Consider the following 19,337-nt stretch of genomic DNA (forward strand, 5'->3'; position numbering starts at 1 on the left):
AAGTGTCACTTTTTTCAATTTGTTGTACAATTTGGTGCTATATGTTGTTCAATCTTAACCTACCTGAAGCCACTCCTCCCCAGCAAGGGGCTGTGAAGGTGCGGGGAACCAGCCAGAGCGGCTGGCCACTAAGCGGGCGGTGCTGGGGTTCCACATCATGTCCCTGCTGGAAGAGGCCGAGATCTGGTTGTCAGGCAGCAGGCCAGACAGCAGGCCTTGCAGTCTGGAGCACGGAGCGTCTGTGGCAATTGAGCAGAACGGGCAAACATTATTTTCATTTTCAACTCAGGAGGGCGGATGGACACGCCTGAGTCATTGACCTGACACGTACACTCATGCTGTTACGCAAATTCCCACCTGGGAGCTGTTAAGATTCACCACATCGTAGCACTACTGGCTACTCAGCACTATGGAGTTAAAACGGGAGCAAAGTTCTAAGAGAGTCCCAAAGGGATAGAAATGCATCTACGCTTAAAACACATTTAGTGTTTATCAGTGGGATGAACTGTTTATGCTGCTGCATTTCTTTGCTTAGCATTCATGCAAACATCTCACTGTATTTCAAATGTTATTTAGGATCCCATCACTCCTCTCCATTAGTGTTAATTTTATCAGACATTAAGTTAGTCTCAATTTTAGTCCAGTTTCAATCACACTTGTTAGTTTCTATCATAGTTAGCCGTTTTTTAATTGGTCAACTTTTAGTTGACTATAAATCTAGCATTTTTTACTTTATTTTAGTCCAAGAAATCATAATGTTATTTGTCTAGTTTTGTAGTTAGCAAAAATTGTCAATGTTTTAGTAGGACAATCATTTTACTCCTGTATATTTTTTTGTCATCAGATAATGTTGAACATCTAAAACTATTTCACATAACATTTTCTCTCATCTGTGAAGTACATTTTTGTTAGTAGACGAAAATGCATACTAATTTAGTCCCAGTTATTGTTTATTAATGAGGGTTTTAGTCTAGTCTAGTCTAGTCTGGTGAAAAATGTATGTTGACGAAAATATTTTTGTTTAGTTTTTCTTAATGAAATTAACCCATTTAATCCCAAACTTTTGTCAGACATATAAAAATCAAAATCAGGTGTCATTGATAGCTCTTTCAAGTAATCAATACTACTACTTCCACTACTACTACTACTACTACTAATAATAAAAATAATAATATAGGCACATAGGTGAAAATGTATGTTTTTGTTGTATGTTGGGATAAGTTGAGGAAGCCATCTTCTTCTCAAGGTGCAACCAGGAAGTAAAAAGCTCTGGTCATGTGATAATTGATAATATATATTGATAATATTCCAAACATGTGCAAATGCATACATTTCATGCAAACAATGCATTCTGACAATATATACTGACAAAAAAAAAGAAAAAAAGATTACACAGTAACATTAATTAAATTATTTTTGTCTATCACAATTGTGACCGGCAGATTGAAATTTTAATACTCCACTCCATTCACACACACAGAAACACTTACACACATGCACTGAATAAAACACACCCGTAGGAATAAAACTCATTCAGATATTGGCACTGGAAGTTGCTGCATGCGAACGAGAAATGAGGATAAAGGGGGCGGCTTGGGGATTTTAGGATGACACTCCGGCAGTCACAAGCGGCAGCAGAGAGAAGGCAAGAAGAGTGAGGCGACCAACGAGGAGGGAGGAGGAAGAGGAGGAGAGACAGGAAGCGAGAAAGGGCCGGAGGAAGGGAGAAGTTAGCTGTGCTGACAGTTTAAGAGAACGCAGATCAAAGTTTTATGCTGTTATGTCACTGTAAAGGATGAAGGAATAAATCATTTAGTTAAGGCATGGGGATTTTATACGCTTGTGTGTGTACATTTCAAAGGGTGTGCCGCTACATTTAGGAACTATCAGCGTGGGGATATACCTGGTCTGTGACGTTAATAGTTACTTCGCTCACAGCGCTTAGCAGCTGAAGTGGATCACAGTATGCCATGTACGGACGCGGAGGCAACCATGAAAGATTGATCGCTACTCATTCCCCGATCGGCTACGCTCACGAAGCAAAGAAGACACATTAAAAAAAAGTCTAAAACCATGAGAGGGAAGACGGGAGACGTCTGGAGGGGGAGTGTCAGCTCAGAGAGATTGTGGGAAAGGCAAATGACTCAAATGAAGACTCTGGAAGGAAGAATAGAGTAACACTTTCCTATCATTAGCCTGAGGCGAGTTTTGTTTAAAATATAGCACGGGGAGTGTGAGACAGCCTAAATGTGTGCAAGGCTTCCTGCTTTTTGTGGTTCAGGGATCTCTTTTTTGTTTAAGTTCAGCTTATATTTAGTTACATTTTCTTTTTCAAGGTAAGACAGAACATGGAAACGGAAATAACATCATTTTGAGCATAACTTTCATACAATAATAAGAGTGATGGGCGAATACCGAAACCAGGTATCGGAATCAGTCCCGATATCAGCCTCATTTTAAGGTATCGGCACTCGCAAAAATAGAAAAATAGAAAAATTGCCATCAATTTCATACAATTTTAAGGGAAAATGTTACATTAGGATATGATCTGTCACATTTTTACATTTTTTAGGGGGGAATTCTATGTACAGTACTAGCGGTATCAGTATTTGGTATTGGTATCGGTAACTACTCAAGAATTGAGTATTCGTACTGGAATCGGTCTGTAAAAGGTGGTATTGAACATCCCTAAAATAAATTATTTTCTTGCTGGCAGGATACAGTGATCACCTAACTTCACCAACAGCTCTTGTTTTCTTGTGATCGCATTAATCATGCATTAACACAGATTAATCACACTATTAATTTTGACCAGAGCTTAATCTTTAAAAGCATTTGATAAATGTTTGCGTATGACATTCAGAATATTTGTTCATGTCAAAATATTGGGCTCATCCCCCCCCCCCCATTTTTAATTATGCAAGTAATGAACAGATTAAAAAAAGAGGAGGATCAAAATTTTTTGAAAACATCCTCATAACATTAAATGTAGAAAGAATTAACACATAACAGGTGCTCTTGAAATTTGGATGGCAAAATGTTTTGATAAAAAGTATTTTTAATTAAGTGATTAATCATGATTGATGAAAATTCTAAGATGTGATTAATCTGAATAAAAAACTTAGTTGTTTGACAACTCTCATTTAAATATGAATGCACATCTTCACTTGACCCCCTTCCAGACACCCACCCACATGAATGAAGGTAAGGAACAGTTTGTTTGTTTTTCCATTCAATTATTTTTTAAATCCATGTCCAGACACATCTTTACTGTAGTTTTATGATTTTACTAAGCATAGGTTACAGATTGAGACTACGGAATGTTTCGACTTATGTATGTGGCCTCCTAGTAAGTGCTGTAAAATGTCACCCTGTAGTGCTTTGCCAAAGTCCAAAATGTTATTAAAAGTGAAAAATAAAAATAAATAATAAAAAAATAATTACTGGAGTGTCATACTTTAGCTAAACGATGCTAGGTTACGTCATCTTGTGTTGTGTGATAACATGTTATTATCATGTCATGCATCTTTGTTCATTGCGCTGATTCAGCAAAGACAACAATAGAACCGTATGTTGTCTTCTACACACCTGTAATCTGGCATCCATAGAGCTCAAAGCGCAAGGCGATGCCGTTACGCCACGTCTGTGGTCGGATACGCACAAACCGGGCCAAGACGGGCTGTGGTACGCGATTGAGCACCACCTCGGCTGGGTCCGTGTTGGCGTGGAAAACCTGCGAAGAAAGGCAAAATACTATCATCAGCAGGTTGCTTGCTGTTGAATGTGCTAACCCTTATGCGGGTTTGTCTTATCTGTCATTTCCTCACACTTCAACGCACACTGAACGGCTTTGCTTGGCTTCACACACACAAACATACACACACACAGAGGCAGGCCAACACAGCGGAGACAACCCAAACATGGATCCGATGTCAGCAGCCCAGCTGTCATTGTGTTTTGAGGTCAAAGGTTTGGCTCTAGGAGGCTGGGAAAGCGAGAGGATAGATGAGGGTTTATGATCTTAGGGACGCACTCTCACACACACACAAGCTCCTACACACCTCTCTGTGGTGCCTGTGAGAGAGACATGACCTGACAAGACCAAACATGATTGGCCATTAAGCACAGGAAGTGTTCCCAGGTGGGCAGGATGTGAGGATATGAGGTATCTAACCCATCCCAAAGCATCAACATTCCCTCCCTCCCATTGGGTCTTTTGTGGCAGGGCAGGCCTGCAGGGGTGACAGGGCACACGTAGCCCGCATGCTCGGGTTACTTCCTGTTTTGGGGTAAAAAAGAGTCCTGGGATGCTCAAGGGGGCATTTCATGGTGGCTTTCATTGACAGACACCAATCTTCCTTTTAGAGGACCACTTCCTCTTTCCTATGGCACATCCTCTCGGTGCGTCTGTGCATTTCTCACGACTAATTGAAAACACACACGAGGAAGTTTAGCTGAAAGACAGTTCAGTGTCATTCACTTCATTATGTTCTGGCCAAGCATCATAATGGAGAACGATGGAAAGATGATTGCAATGATCAAAAGATTAAATGTATCCATTCAGAAAAGCACAAAATAAAACGTGTCAAAATTAGTGCATTCATTTTGAGTGAATTTAAAGTTTCTTAAACATCACACATTTTTTTTAACGTGCGATTAATGACCCTTACTTGGAAAGCCTGTACTGGGGGTTATTCCAGTCGCAGTGCAGCAGACACATCCACGTCAAAATTTAGCAGTAAAACATTTAATAATAATGCATATATTAGTGGAGACTAGGGTCACAAGTTACTTCATGTTAAAGATTACATAGCTCTTAATATGATTTAAAAAAAACTCACCGAGTTGTCACCAACGTCTTACAAATGCAATTATGCCATCTAGTGGCACAAAAACAACCTCAACACAAATCAATATCACACTCGTTTTTTACAGTATAGTACATATTTTTAATTTTAACTCAATTCTATGAATTCTTGTGAAATTACTGTATCAATGACTAAAAGATGCAGCCATATTTCTATTAGTTTAACATATTTTCCCACTTTTGTTAACAAGTTTATGATAACTTAGAAAAAAATATTTTATTGTGCATTTTATTGTACATTTAGAACAGATATAAAATTTGCGATTAATTGTGAGTTAACTATTGAAGTAATGCGATTAACTACAATTAAAAATTGTAATCGCCTGACACCCCTAAAAAAGAATTAAGGTGCCTGAAAATACTTCTATGCAATGTTGGTGGAAAGTGACCCATTTACAATATTCTTTGTCTGGCATATGCCTCACAGAGTGACATATGATAGGACTTCAAAACGTTACTCTAGGGTTTTATTTGATTTCGGGCATGGCCTGATTTAATCAAGTAGCGCTGACGATGGTTATACAAACCAGTCAGTGTTTGAACAGAAAAGTGGGCTATCTGTGCTGTGTCTGCTGCTGGATGGATGACCGGCAACCGTCGTGTTTACCTAAGAGGCCAAACAGTGGATGTGAGCTCTTATGGGGGTTATGCAAACACCCACACACGCTTACACAAAGGCAACGTCTTTGCTGCTCCCAGATATATGGAACAAAGCGTTGTGAGTGGAAAAGCAAGAAAAACTAAAAACAACAACAGGGATGGGACGTCTTCAGACGAGTACTTGAATGCAGATGAAGAGCAGGGATCATCATGTAAGAAGGTCGCTAAAAGATTATCCTGAGTGTCTGTCCTAGGGTGTGGAGTGTGTTGAGTGACAATTGTAAATGGCATGTTCAACATCTATGATCAGAAATGCTAATATGTGAGTGGTCAACACCGAGTCACGAGTGTAGACTGCTAATAAGGAAGCAAAGTGAAGATATAGAGAAAGCAACAAGATATGCTTGTAGCATATGCAGATATATAGAGTATTTAACTTGTCTCACAAGTTGCTCACAGTAGTTATGTGTGTATGTGTGCTGTGTCGATTAACTAAACACGCAGAGATTTCTCCTTGCTAACGTTTTTTTCCCCAAACATTATGTTAAAATGTTTTATTTGTGCGCTGCATTTATATTGATGAGACAAAAGAACGCAGTAAGTGAGGAGGCATTGGAGGGGCAAGTGGGAATCAAAGCACAATAAGCAGCTTCTTCACTGGGACAGGAAATAAACTATTAGAGCATTAAATGGCAAATTAGCTAGAATTTCCATTAATATGAGTCATGAGAAAGTTTCATGATTTAGAAATTAAAATGGGATAGCAGACATGTGAGTACAAAAGGATCCAAAATGTCTCCCATAACTAAATGACCACCTGTGGGATTTTCTTGCCCTTCCATACTGGCTATGACTCAAAATATTAGCATGGGCTAGCTAAATGACCCAGTAAGACAAATGATCTCTCAAGAGGTGAGAGCAGAGATGCCAACCTCGGAAAAGAAGAGGAGACAGGGGAGACACAAAGACAATGGCGGTTCAGTTTCCTCCACTTCCTCCTGCCTTTTGTCGCAGCGCCCGACCCCATCGCTTCAAAGGTTAAAGGCCGTTACCTCCGGGAAGCAGATGGTTGCTCATTGACTAACTTGTTGATGGCGGTGTCACTTTTTAAATGAAGCTGCATCAGAGACAGAAAACTTTCATTTAAACCGCTTTGCTCTAATCTGCCTGACGACTGGGGCGCGGTTCCCGCTTCTGTCACATGCAGGAGAGGTGAGTTGAATAATTAAAGCCGCCATGTTGTGTCTCCTGGCGTAGAGAGTCATGAAAATATAACGAAGCGCCGCTCGTTGTGGAAAGCTCAGCATACGCATGCGACGGCCAGACTGGGTGTGGACCATGACTATTTAACTATTGATGACCTTTGTGGAAAACAAGGTCACGGTGGAAGGTGTGTGTGAGTATTATGCTACAGTCTCTGAAGATCGACTGCTTTGGGCCAGCAAACACAAAGTGCACCACAAAACAGACATCTTTTCACCGAATGTTGTCAGCGCTGTAGAAAATGCTGTGTTTCCGCACATCACAGCTCAATTCATTTACCATTCCAGCATTCCTCTCATTTGTGAGTCCGTTTGGCCTGTGCAGTCTGAGCAGTGTGGAGCTGAGTACACCGCAGAGACGTAGCGAGCTCTGCACAACACATTATCCAACTGATATTTCATTCATTTGTGTTTTTCCGCCATATTTCTTTTTCAATACAGTCCTCACAGGTCCCCTCCCAGCTCCCTTCTGCCCCCATTTGTTTCCTCTTTCTCAGCCTGTGAAGCCATGACCTCCACTCCTCTCCCTTCCTGGTTCTTGCTATGAAGATGTTGACAGCAGGAACTGGTTCCAGCTGGCCGATTGCTGCTCTGGGCTCTGAGATGGACTGGGTGCATATTGTAACAGTATGTTAACGTATTGTATGTGTGCAAGAGAGAGCTATACGTGGGCTAACATCTCATCAAGGAATGAGATGCATGTGTGAATGGGTGTGATTTGAAATCAAGATGTCACACGGCTGTCAGTTGGACAATGTATTGCAACAAAGAACGTCATAAAACACAAGCTGATAGATGCACTTGCACACGGATAAGCACTTTTCTCCAGTCAACATCTTTAACGGCGAAGTCAACCCTTTACAATAATATGTTGCAGTCCCACTAGTCAAACATTAGAGGCGTGAATTTTCTAGTACCTGGCGAGTCGACCCATATCACTATTCATACTCTCTAAAGACAGTAATAACCCGGGTCAAAAATGGACCAATCCTCTACTTTAAATCAAGAAATTGTCTTTTAGTGTTAAACAACTCATAAATATTGGTCCGATCCTTTACTTGGGTAAAAAAATGGGGTCATTTTGTATAAAACAATGCAGAAAGTTGGGTCAAATTGACCCATAAGATGGATCGGTCCATTTTTTTGATCTATAATTGGGTTACTTTTGACCCAACTTTTTCAATACTGATTAATCCTGAAACAAATCTATAAATCGATTACTGTGAATTTTTTTACTTAAATTTAAAAAATACTAATCAGTAAACTTGTACATGTACACTGTAAGATTTGTATGAAAATGTATTATTTATGTATCTGAAACTTCAGGCTTATAACTGTGAGCCACTATTTAACAAACAGGTTGCAATCTGTTTCATGTTTGAACAGCCCTGAAATGAAATATTAAGGCTTAGTTTACGAAAGTCACGTGACCAAAAAGAGAAAACAGGTGAGCCGTGAACAAATGTGATGTCATTTTCCGTCAACAGGAAGTGGCAAAATGGCCGCCCCCTAGCCTGGATAATAATGATTAGATTTAGTCTAACACATACAACACACAACATTATTGTGAATAATTTTTTTGGGTCGACTACCGCTTTAAAAATAAAAGTCCATAAAGTTGTAGACGCACGCTCGCACAAACACACACACATTATAAGAAGGCAAGCATACACTTGTGCAAGCCTTCAAAGCCCCAATATGCTCTTGAGCGCTGTGTTAAATGACAATTACAGAAGTAAAATCCTTGTCATTACAGGACCCCCTGACGGAAAATGAGCTTCAACCACTTAAGGGCTGTTTGGGGGGCTTAGGACGGCTAACCGGGAGTTTGTACTTCGTGGACGATGGATTAGCAGTCACAGTAGATTTGACTGTGGCCCACGGGGACCACGGGTGGAGCCTGGCTGGCAAAGAGAGTGAAAAGTGCTGCTTCAGTCAGATCATTGTTGTTTGCCAAATTTAGACTTAAGCCATTTGTTTCATTTGGAAAGTCGCACCTAATAAAAAATGATTAGGTCATTTTGGGACGAGGTGAGCAGAGGCTCAGATTACAAAGAGGCCGGCATCATATCTGTCTCCAGACAGGGTGACAAGCCAGAGGTTATTTAAAGGCGGTGTGCGTTGAGGGGCTTCTAACAAACTGCACAGATGTTGCTTCTTTTTAAGTTTTACTGGGTAATCTCCACATCCGATACCCCCCACCGGCCCCACCCAAACTAATCAGTGGCCAGCGCAGAAGGGGTCTACTTTGTTAAATGTGGAAGTGTGTGCGTGTGTCTGTGGATTAACCCTTCCACAGAGCAACCATCCCCCTCACCACTCTCCATTTTCCTACTAAAAATCCATGGTGACCTCAACCCAGATATGAGGAATGGAGACCAATGCGAATTGACAACAACATCCTGCAGTAAACATACATTCATACATAAACTTGTGTGTCTGTGAGTGTGGAAATGGTTGAAAGATTACAGATAACACACCCAGAAGGGCACACAGAGGACTCCATTGTACTTGTTTGTCAGCTTCGCCTCCTTTCTTGCTATCTGCAACTCTTCCATCACCTCTTTTTTTGCCACATGACCAATGTCATGATCTGAGTACAAGTTCTAGGAATGTCTCCACCAAGAAGTACATTTCAGTTTAACACAGTAGGCAGTTGTTTTGCCTTTCAACTGTCAAACGGTTTGATTTGTACTTTTACTACCATACTCTTCGGTTGGGGGACCAACCACAGCGGTACAGCGGACATTGCGGATTGTTGATAGGTTCAGCAGAGAATCATCACTTATAATTAATATCTCAATAAATTACACTATTCTACGATAGCATATTAGGGCCATGTATAATTTTTAGGGGGGAAGGGTAAAACTTGCAAATTTGCCACTTTATAAAGTGGCGAATTTGCAAGAAAAAAACTTAGACAAATACACATAGTGTAGCCATAGTCTAATGTGAGGATTCGTTGGTGGTAATGGGACACTGTTTATGAAAATGAAAAGGCAGGATGGAGACAGATTCATTCTTAATTGAATCTTTACGCGTCATACACGGCAGCTCGAGCGACAACATTTCCTGATCCCCTAACAGCTGACTAACACTAACCAATCAGAAGTAAGCATACTTTAGTTAAATGCAAGTGAATGACGGAGAGCAGCAGATTCGACACATCAACTTAGCTACTTGTACAAAAAACAAAAAAAACAAAATGTATGAATATGTTAATATTTCTGTAAACATAAATGTACAACTAAATATACATTTTAACAAATTAACTTAAATGCGTGATCCTCAGGGTGTGGAACTTTGCAAAGTGAGGCGTCTTTGTCGCTGGCAGTACCAAACGCTTCAAAGTGCGAATGTTTAACAAGATATGATTAAAGCCATTAACCTTATCTAAGAAACCCGACTGAAAGTGAAAACATCCGAGTAGTACGCTACGTGTATTTCTCATAGAGTTGTTTTTCTTGCAAATCTGCCACTTTATAACGTCGCAAATTTATGAGTTTATTTCTTTATCAAGTCACAAATTTGTGACTTTATAAAGTGGCAAATTTGCAAGTTTTTTTCTCGGAATATTGCCCCCACCCGCTAACAAAATATATTTGTATGTTGCTCTAATACGCCATCGTACTATTCTGTTTGTAATGAACAACCAGGGAAACGAAAACACATATACACTACATAGGCCTATGAGCATTCATGTACCTTGTGGTTCTTGCCATGCCGATAGATCATCCAGTCCTCCCCGTTGGTGCTGACCTCCAGCTTGAAGGTAGTGACATAGTAAGACTTTTGTGTCTCCTTGGAAATGGCCCCCTGAGTGGCAATGCCCGTCAACACCTTCAGGAAGTGGAGGTCAACCTTGAAAAAGAGGCAAAGGGAACATTGAATTTAAAATATGTGTTATGTTTTCTTAATAGAGAATGATAGATAGGAGAGGAGCAACCACAAAGCATTGAGTGGGGATTTATGATGCACAGGATTGACGCAGATAACCAAGACAACCAGCCACTGCTTCTATTTGTCATGTAGACAGCTGCGGATCGACAGTACGCAGGAAACCGAGGTGGCGCTTGCGTCTAGGCATTGTCATGTGTAAATGAAGAAAAACGTTGGATGCTAAGATCAATGGTGTAACATGAATGGGATCCTCTGAAACACCTTCATCCATCACCGTGCTCTCGCCTGCACATGTGCATATATATAAATATCAATATACAGTGTAGAAATAGGAGCACTTCCTTATCATCAGTTTGCGGTTCCTTCCGTGCACATTTCTATACCGTCACTGCTGCTTAGTGCACCTTTGTCAACAAAACACAATAGTGTTTTCATTGTCTGGGTTTGTTCCTGAGCAAGCAGTATTAGCAAAACAAAAACAAGTTGTGTTTTTCAGTTAATAATGCATGAGTCTTAACTCATTTGTTCCCAAAAATGTATAAACATGTTCTAAATATTGCCATAGTCCGTATTTATAATTGTTTTTAAATATTTGTTTTGAAATGCCAGAGCATACAGAAGGCTTTGATGCAGCCTTTGACCTGGAGAGGTTGTTTAAAGCAATGGTAGGTATTTAAAAAATGGCCAGCAGGTGGCAGCACAGTATAAGAGATCAACCAGGGACATTTTGCAACAAGCTCTTTTTCCCAGAGTTTTCAACAGGTTTGTGAATAATGAGGAAACTTAGCTATATTCTAATGCTAATTGCTGCAAAACGGAAACAGATACAAAAGAAGAGACTGTAATCTTTTTTTTGGTAGGTTCCATGTTTTTATAGCAATATAACACAATATTCTGTGGGTCTTGCGAAATCAGTCAAAATCCAGTAGAACAGCCAGGAGAGAAGGGGGTTGCTTCAGTGAAAATGGCTGTGAGTGAATGAATTAATAACCAAATTCTGACATTTGTAGGAGGTGCTTGTGTATGACGATGAGCAATTTGATACGTAAGTATGCTGTGTGTCCAAACACAGTATTCTGGACAAAAGAATTGTGGACATGGAAAGGTGGCTTGTCAGACCTGGATGTACTCTTTGTTGCTGTCCTCTGAGGGCGTCCAGGCGTTGTCGTGGTTGTTGAGGCGAGCCTGGCGCGGCAACCAGCGGTTGTCGTAGAAGCTTGTGGAGGCGCTGATCTGGTCGTCACTGATCTTCCCCGACTCCATGCCGAGTGCCATGCTACAGTGAAACGCTGACAGATGGGGGAAAAAATGGGAATTTTGTTGTCATGGGAGGTTGAAGAGAATGGATGACAGGAAGACATAGCAGATTATAAAGACAGAAGACGTGAGTGTAAAATGGGCAAATAGCGTCAGAAGAAGTCAATTGAGGTGGTGTCAATTTTAAATATTTAAATTGTCAGGAAAAAAAAGCTTCTCAAAGAGGTGAACTGAATTGCATTAAGTGGGCAAGCTTCAAAGAGAGTGAGGTGTAAAAAGAAAAATTAGTGTGGGAAGATGGTACAGAAATAGAGATTTAATAAGAGCAGGTAAACATACCAGCCAAGCACAAAACAAACACGGCCCCCAGAGATATAGGGAGACATCCGACACTCACATTCGCTGACTTCTTTCTGTGTCATGTTGTATCGGGCAGAGAAGCCATCTTTGGCCACCGCCATGTCTGTGTGAAAGGAGAGGGACAGCAGGCCAGAGGACGACTGAATCTCTGGAGGGATCTTTGTACCGCAGTACCGCCCGATCAGTGGTGACACTGCAGATCAACAAATCAAGTTAGTCAGCAAGTTAGGACCTTTCATTGATTTTTCAAAGAACACTGGACTTTTTATTTTGTTGAAGATGTTTGTTGATGCATTGGGGATATACGACAGAAGAAATCAACTTTTATGCAGCTAAGCGATGGCTAATGAGTTACTCCTGATTCCCTTCTTTCCCCTCTCCATGCCTCCGTCCATCTGTGCGTCTTAGCCGGACCGCAGCAGGGGGACTGGAATCCCCGCCTTAATGCAAGCTGCTCTGGGATCATCCGCATGCGCGCGCACGCTGGACCAGTGAGGATTACCGTAGTCTTGAGACGTGCTCGCTTGCTAGACGCCAAATTCTTCACCCTTCTCTCTTGTCTGCCAAAACCCTTTCACGCCTGAGGACGAGGCTCACTCCAAGTGGGCTACGGTTTAATTTCCTCCTAATTCTCCTTCTTTCAATGTCTGCGACTACCAGAGCTCCCAAATTCAAGGCTATAAGTAATTGAAAATTTTTATCCATGTGGATCCTTTTTTAGAAACCAGATATGGAATTATTAGAGCAAAGCAGTCCTCTGCCCCAACTTTTTTTTAAATAAAAGGGAAGAGAAATGGAGGGATGTGAGGTGCATAAACGCCATTTAGTTACACTAATGTGGTTTTCAGCAGCAATTACTCTTTGGTGGTGACCATCAAAGTGCTTTATAACAACTGTTTTTGCTTTGCCATTTCCTGACATTCAGCACCTCACATTGGAGCCAAATAGAGTCCCAACTCACTTACATCTGGGGGAGGAAGGAAACAGAAGGTGATAAGGAATAGGAAAGCGCTGATAAAGGCTGTTCATATAAGCGGGGCATGAGAAAGGGCTGCGCTTTCGGGGTGTCGAAGCACTTTCGGATGCCAGTGTGAAATAATGTTTCCTATATGTAACCCAAAGGAATGGAAGGCAAGGCTGCACATCAAAGTGAGCGCTTCCTGACGGAATGTCCATGTGGTAATGGCGTGAGTCATGCGTTTGCAGGGTGGAAATGAATTTGAATGTTCGCCTGTGCGTGCACTTACCTTGCGGCAAGCCGTCCCACACGTCCAACCAGTCGTATTTGCAGTCACCCTCTCCCACCAACAGCGGGTCATTCTCCAGGTCAAAGGTGAGGAAGGTGAGGCTGATTTCCATGTGGGCCGGAGCAATGATCATGTAGGAGCACTCCAGATTGTGCGGGTATTTGTCAGGGAAGCCCGGTGACTCGATCATGCCGGAGCTACTGGTGAAATTGCGGAAGCAGAATTCTGACCCTGAGATGAGACAAAGATGAGAAAAAGCCGTCTGTCATAAAAGAACATACAGATCAGACACGAGCAATGGATCAAACCGGAGAAACATCTGACTTGCAGATGAAGTTCTTCACTGACATCTTACAGTGTGTCCAATGTTAGGTCTGACATGAAGACAACCCGCCACCCCAGCAAGCCTGCCAATCATGAGCGCTTTGACACAGCACCATGCTGCTTCCAGCACCTTTTGCGTCCTAAAAAACAATCTCATTGCTTCAAGATGTGAAGAAAGATCTGTTACTCATTCCAGGCCTTAAAAGCTTCCAAGCAAATGAGTTTTTTACAGGAGGTAATTTGACACGCTTCGTTTTTGAGGACTTCAGATGTGCTTCTGACTTTTGAGCTTTTGCATACATTCCAAATAAATGTTCTCAAATGCTCCCTATACTCTCTCTCCCTCTCGCCGAGGTTCGCCCTTTTCTCATGAAGTCAAACATACCACAGACCTTGTGTAATGGCTCTAAGTGAGCCCTTTGCGGCAGCTCCTCATTAGCGATGCAGATTTATGCAGCCTGGGCCACTGTGTGGCTCACCTTGAGCGTCTGCAGCTGCACCAATCCTGCCATCTACCCATCGACCCCTCCACTGTTTGTAGACGTGCACCTATAATGTGTTGATTCACGAGCCTCTGCTATATTCACCTTCATTGTCATCTTTTTTCAACACAGATAATTTGGTTGCATTACATGTCTTATGCTTCTTTCTACACAATTTAGTAAATTTGACTCTACTTTTTAGAGTGGGATCAAATATACTCAGTTTTAGAGTTAAATTTACACAAGGAAGAGAGTAAAACAAAAGATTGAAAAAAATTAATGAAAGTCATTCAAGGGTTGAGGAACAAACTCACAATCTGCAGCTTGGGAGACTGCCACATTACCACCCGAGCTATGTCGATGTTTGTTTATCTTCAAGAGACGAAATATTTAGTTTTTTGTCTCTTGGAGTTGGGAAGTCCATGAAATCAGCTGCAGCTGACACGAACGATAAACTAACAGAACGCAGGAGCTGCGTGGCTCAGGGAGTGGATTGGCTATCTCCCAAGCTGAAGGTCATGAGTTTGTTCCTCCACCCTTGAGTCACTTTTATTTTGTATTTTTTCCAATTCTTTATTTCTTCCAAGTGTAAATATTACTCTAAAACCGAGTCAATTTTACTCTACATAATTTACTGTGTATGCTAAAAGTGGTGAAGTTGTTTTTTTAAAATTGTATTTTAGAAAGTTCTGCATAAAAGAGGAGAGGTTCCTGACCAATGAGTTAACAGCCACATCAAAATGTACAATAGCAGCATCAGGAGCTCAAACATGTTAATAGCAAATTCCTGCAGCAGAATTCCAACAAGGCACCAGTCTTTATTAGCAGGCAGACCTATAAAAGTGGCGGTGTGGGCTGGCTGTTCCCCCACTGCTCCCGTCTGCACTTGATAATGGCACCCACCTTATTTAGCCCAGGGACAAGTGAGCAACTTCAGGAGACCAACACCATATTTTCTGCATTTGTGTATTATATATTAGCCTTGTGTGCCGAGTCGTGGCGGATTTCGCCCACTCAGATGTTTTGTTCCTTTTTTATGCAGGTCCCGTCCCTGTCCTGGCGTCCAGTTTTTGTTTGTTTTTGTTTTTTAATTTGTCCAGTCAGCAAGCCAACTGGGCCATGTGTATGTCAATCACACAGTTGTCATAGCAATTCATATGACAAACCATTTAAAAAGAGCATTTAACTTTTGAATTCCTTTACCTTTACAGTCACATTTGCACTCTCATTCCCATCCGCAGCTGAGCGCTAACAGGCGTCTTTTCATCATACCGGAACTAGGACTACTTCCTGCTTCTGTGTCTAAAAATCATGGGAAATGTAGTCCGACTCGCAACGCAAGCGGAGCCTTTCTGGCGGCATTTTTCCAATGTTACAATACAGGCTTTTCCACCGCCGGAACTCTTGGAGAACTTTTCAAATTTTACTTTGGTAAAATTCAGTTTGTGCGTTTTTCCACCACCAACATTTTCCCGGGTTGATTAAATTCCCCAGGGGGCATCCAAGTACTATCTCAGCACCAGGGTCTTGCTGAGCCAGGCTGGAACTTTGAGGGGGCGGGCTGCACTAACAAAGGCTGATTGGTTGGTCAAATTTGTGTGTGTGTTATTTTTACATCGGCCGGGTCTCATCAAACTCATACGACATTAAACTAATTTGAATAAATTACCAAGAACTCTAAGACACTGTGGAAGCACAATTGCAAATTCCCTGCGGAACCTTTACAACCAAGAACTCCCTTTACCCAGAACTCAAAGATCCTGGGCTTGTTGGTGGAAAAACAGCTATAGTGGGCTCGCTGCGAAGTAAATGGCACAGCCAGCTTCCAATAGAAGCCGGGACTGAGCAAAAAGGTTGGATTACGGTGAGTGCATTGATTGTTTAGTGCTGTTGAACTGTCAACCAAGATAGCATTTAGCATTGGCTAGACCAATAACTCAACCACCGATCACCAGATTGTCTTGCAATTAAATTGGTTCTGAATAGCTCCGGGTGAGAATTTATTGTTATAATCAGTGAAATTGTTTTGTCTCGGTTTTTAATTCGGAAAATCTGGTCATCCAGATTAAATGCCATTTTCCAAGTCGTTCCTGATGTCACGAATCATAAATTGCAGTATCTAAACCCTGTAAGTCATCTACATTCAAGCCAGGCTAGAATGCCCCACCTGCCATGTTACATACATGCATACACACAGTATATTAAAAGTCCTCCATCCGTCTTCTATATGGGGTCAGTTTGTTGGGGCAGCAGTTGAAGCAGACAAGCTCCGACTTCCCACTTCCCTTTGTCTAGCTCCTACCTCGACTCTAGCCCCTCCTGCATGACTGAGCTTCTTACCCTCTCTCAAAACGAATGCCCAGACCCTTTTAGGTGGCTTGTATCTGTGATCTTGTATTTCGGGCACTACCCACAGTTCATGAACATATATCGACCAGCTTCACTACGACAACTCAATGATTTTTTAATCTGAAGTTTCCTTTGCTCCAAAATCCCTGAACAGACCTTATCAGAGACGCAAAAGGCATCGATACACCAATCCGACGTCGGACATCAGAAAGCATCCGGGCGTTGGCATCCGCCATCTGATTAATGTATAAATCACCGTTGTAATGTTGGATCCAGCTGGGTAGCGTCTGGGGGATGTTTTGGCAGATTCGACATGTCGAATTGCCATTATGACATTTCATCACTCTTTTTGGCAGTTAGCTAGCGAATCAGCACATCATGCAAGAACAGGACGTGACGAAGTCTTTCTTACAATATCACTCGTTTTGCACATTACCACCCTTCACATGATTTGGATGTCAAGAAGAGAAGATGAATTCATCACCATATGATATATCAGGCACTCAGTGCATTCTGAGTAAATTTTACTCTAAATTGAGTCTATTTTGTTTAAATAGAGTAAAACACTAGGAAGAGAGTAAAAAAAAAACTTTGAGTGACTTTTATTTTATTTTTTTCAATTCTTTATTTTACTCTCTTCCAACTGTAAATTTGACTCTAAAGCTGAGTCTATTTTGTCACACTCTAAATAAAGTAAAATATACACTACAGAATTTACTGTGTAGGGTTTACTTTTACAGTACACACAACTCTGTAGTGCCTGAGGGTGTTCTTCGCGTGGGAATACATCGCGAGTATGCATTGTTTACGTTTTTATATCTTGCCTCCGGAAGAGCTTTCCGGTTGCCTTTTTCTAACAATGAGAACTAGTGACAACCAACGCCTATGGTAAGGAGGGGGATTAGTTCCCACGCATGCGCAGAATGTATTTAATAATTGCCGTTGGTGCCTGTATGTGGTGGTGTGTACGTCCATAATTTCCCCTACGTGACTTGGCGACAGCCAGGCCGACGCCACAAAGGGGGATGCCTCTGTAGTAAGAACGCACCCTCATTCTTAATATGGGTGACGACCACCTCAGGGTGCCAATTCAGAGACACTGTCCCTGATGTTTATTGATAAATAAGCGCCTCAGAACTGTGCTGCAAATGTGTTCCCCATAAGTCCACCGTGCTGCCTGTATGCTGGTAATGATCAGCAAGTGGGAAGCGATACCGACAACAAGAGAAGTGCATGCACATGTTTGCAACCTTCTCATGTGTGAGTCACGTTATGTGAGTGTCTTTGCTTGTTCTTCCGTTTTATTAACGTCTTTGGGTTTCTTCCTTGCCACTGGCATTTTTTTTAGTCTCTTGGCATGTGTGTTATGTGAGGTGAGTGCATGACAGCTTCTCAGCGTGTGTGAGACCTAGTAACACAGTAGCCTTGTTTCTTACTGGGTCACAAATCAGCAGTCTGGAGTTGCGAAAACTTCAATATGAGCACAGCTTGACTCCATGTCTCCAAGCACAGAGCTCCACTGTGTTTGCGTTTTCCAGACGGTGTGCACCAAATGGTCACTGTGCATGCGCCACACACAGTGCAAGGGTGTCTTCTTTATTTGGCATGCTTGTGAAGCAGTCACGTATGCATGAGTGCCTCCTTTTCGTTAGTGGTCGTTAGTTCACGGTGTGTGAGCACGCCAAAAACAAGTCTCGGAAACTCCCTCCATCACCTCCTGCGCACGTGTTCCATCAATTCAAGCTCCTGCTTGGCGTGAGCTGTCATTGGTCAAAAGCGGTGCACGGGCAAAGGGGAGGGGTCACACCGTACGCCAGTGTGAATTTGAAATTGGGCAAGAAGCTGAGTTGCTGGGTAAAACCCATCCAAGTTTTGCATGAGTGCCCCCTGATTCACCTCTCATCCTGTCTTGTTTTTTCACTCGTGATGTGCAGTCTGCGCTCTCTCCATCTTGTCTGCTGTCTGGTGTCTCGCCGCTTTAGCGCACAGTTCCCGTAGAGGATTCACCTACGCTCTCACCTCATTGTCTTGTATCTTGTGTAACTACATCCACCTGCTTGCCTGACACATGTCAACTACCTAGACACACATATCTCACCCTTCCTGAGCTACGAGAGTTCATTGAAGAAAATCTTGTTTAGGCCTATTGAGACGGTGTGCCAATCGAGTGGCAACATATTATACAGATGCTGATCATACCTCATTATTTCAGTTTGGGCCATAATTGCTTCTGAGTTGACCAGACTTAAACAGTGTTTATTTATTTAATTGTGGGAATGCTGAAAAGCATCTACTTTTCCATCTAAATGAATAGAGGGTACTTTCAGATAACACTTTTCCATATAAATTTGCTTAAAAAATGTACGCCTCCTGGGTTCGTGTGTTCTTTTTATTCATTTATCTTTCAACTACAATTAATACTTTGTGATTTTCACATAATTTATCTTTCAATTCACTTCATAAGCATTCAGATTAGCATTCATCTTTCAGCATTCCTACGCAATTTCTGCAGAAATTGCACTTAGTCTAGTTTACCTTATTGTTTCTTGGAGGGCGACTACAGATGATGATGATGAAGTAAAGCATTTGATTTAGTCAGGCATACATATACTGTAGCAACACCGCAATGTTGTCAGACGGGGTCAACGTCCAATCAATGTGACGGCATCAGAAATACATACAGTGTACA

At 41.7% G+C, this 19,337-nt stretch overlaps 1 protein-coding gene across 5 annotated transcripts in view; it reads right to left on the reverse strand.

The window, feature by feature from the left end:
• The window catches only part of nrp2a (neuropilin 2a), a 73,741-nt gene that overhangs the window by 24,153 nt on the left and 30,251 nt on the right, over nt 1-19,337 (reverse strand). For all 5 annotated transcript variants that reach the window (XM_086067729.1, XM_086067728.1, XM_086067732.1 and 2 more), the window contains exons 4-9: nt 13,494-13,724; nt 12,284-12,439; nt 11,749-11,918; nt 10,435-10,590; nt 3,589-3,733; nt 64-239 (exon numbers count right to left, since the gene is read on the reverse strand). In XM_086067729.1, coding sequence (XP_085923855.1) covers nt 64-239; nt 3,589-3,733; nt 10,435-10,590; nt 11,749-11,918; nt 12,284-12,439; nt 13,494-13,724 — 1,034 coding nt within the window. The remainder of the gene's footprint in view (nt 1-63; nt 240-3,588; nt 3,734-10,434; nt 10,591-11,748; nt 11,919-12,283; nt 12,440-13,493; nt 13,725-19,337) is intronic.

The sequence above is a fragment of the Leptonotus elevatus genome, chromosome 2 (assembly GCF_054856555.1).
Source record: "Leptonotus elevatus isolate MCC_2025b chromosome 2, RoL_Lele_1.0, whole genome shotgun sequence".
Lineage (NCBI taxonomy): Eukaryota > Metazoa > Chordata > Actinopteri > Syngnathiformes > Syngnathidae > Leptonotus > Leptonotus elevatus.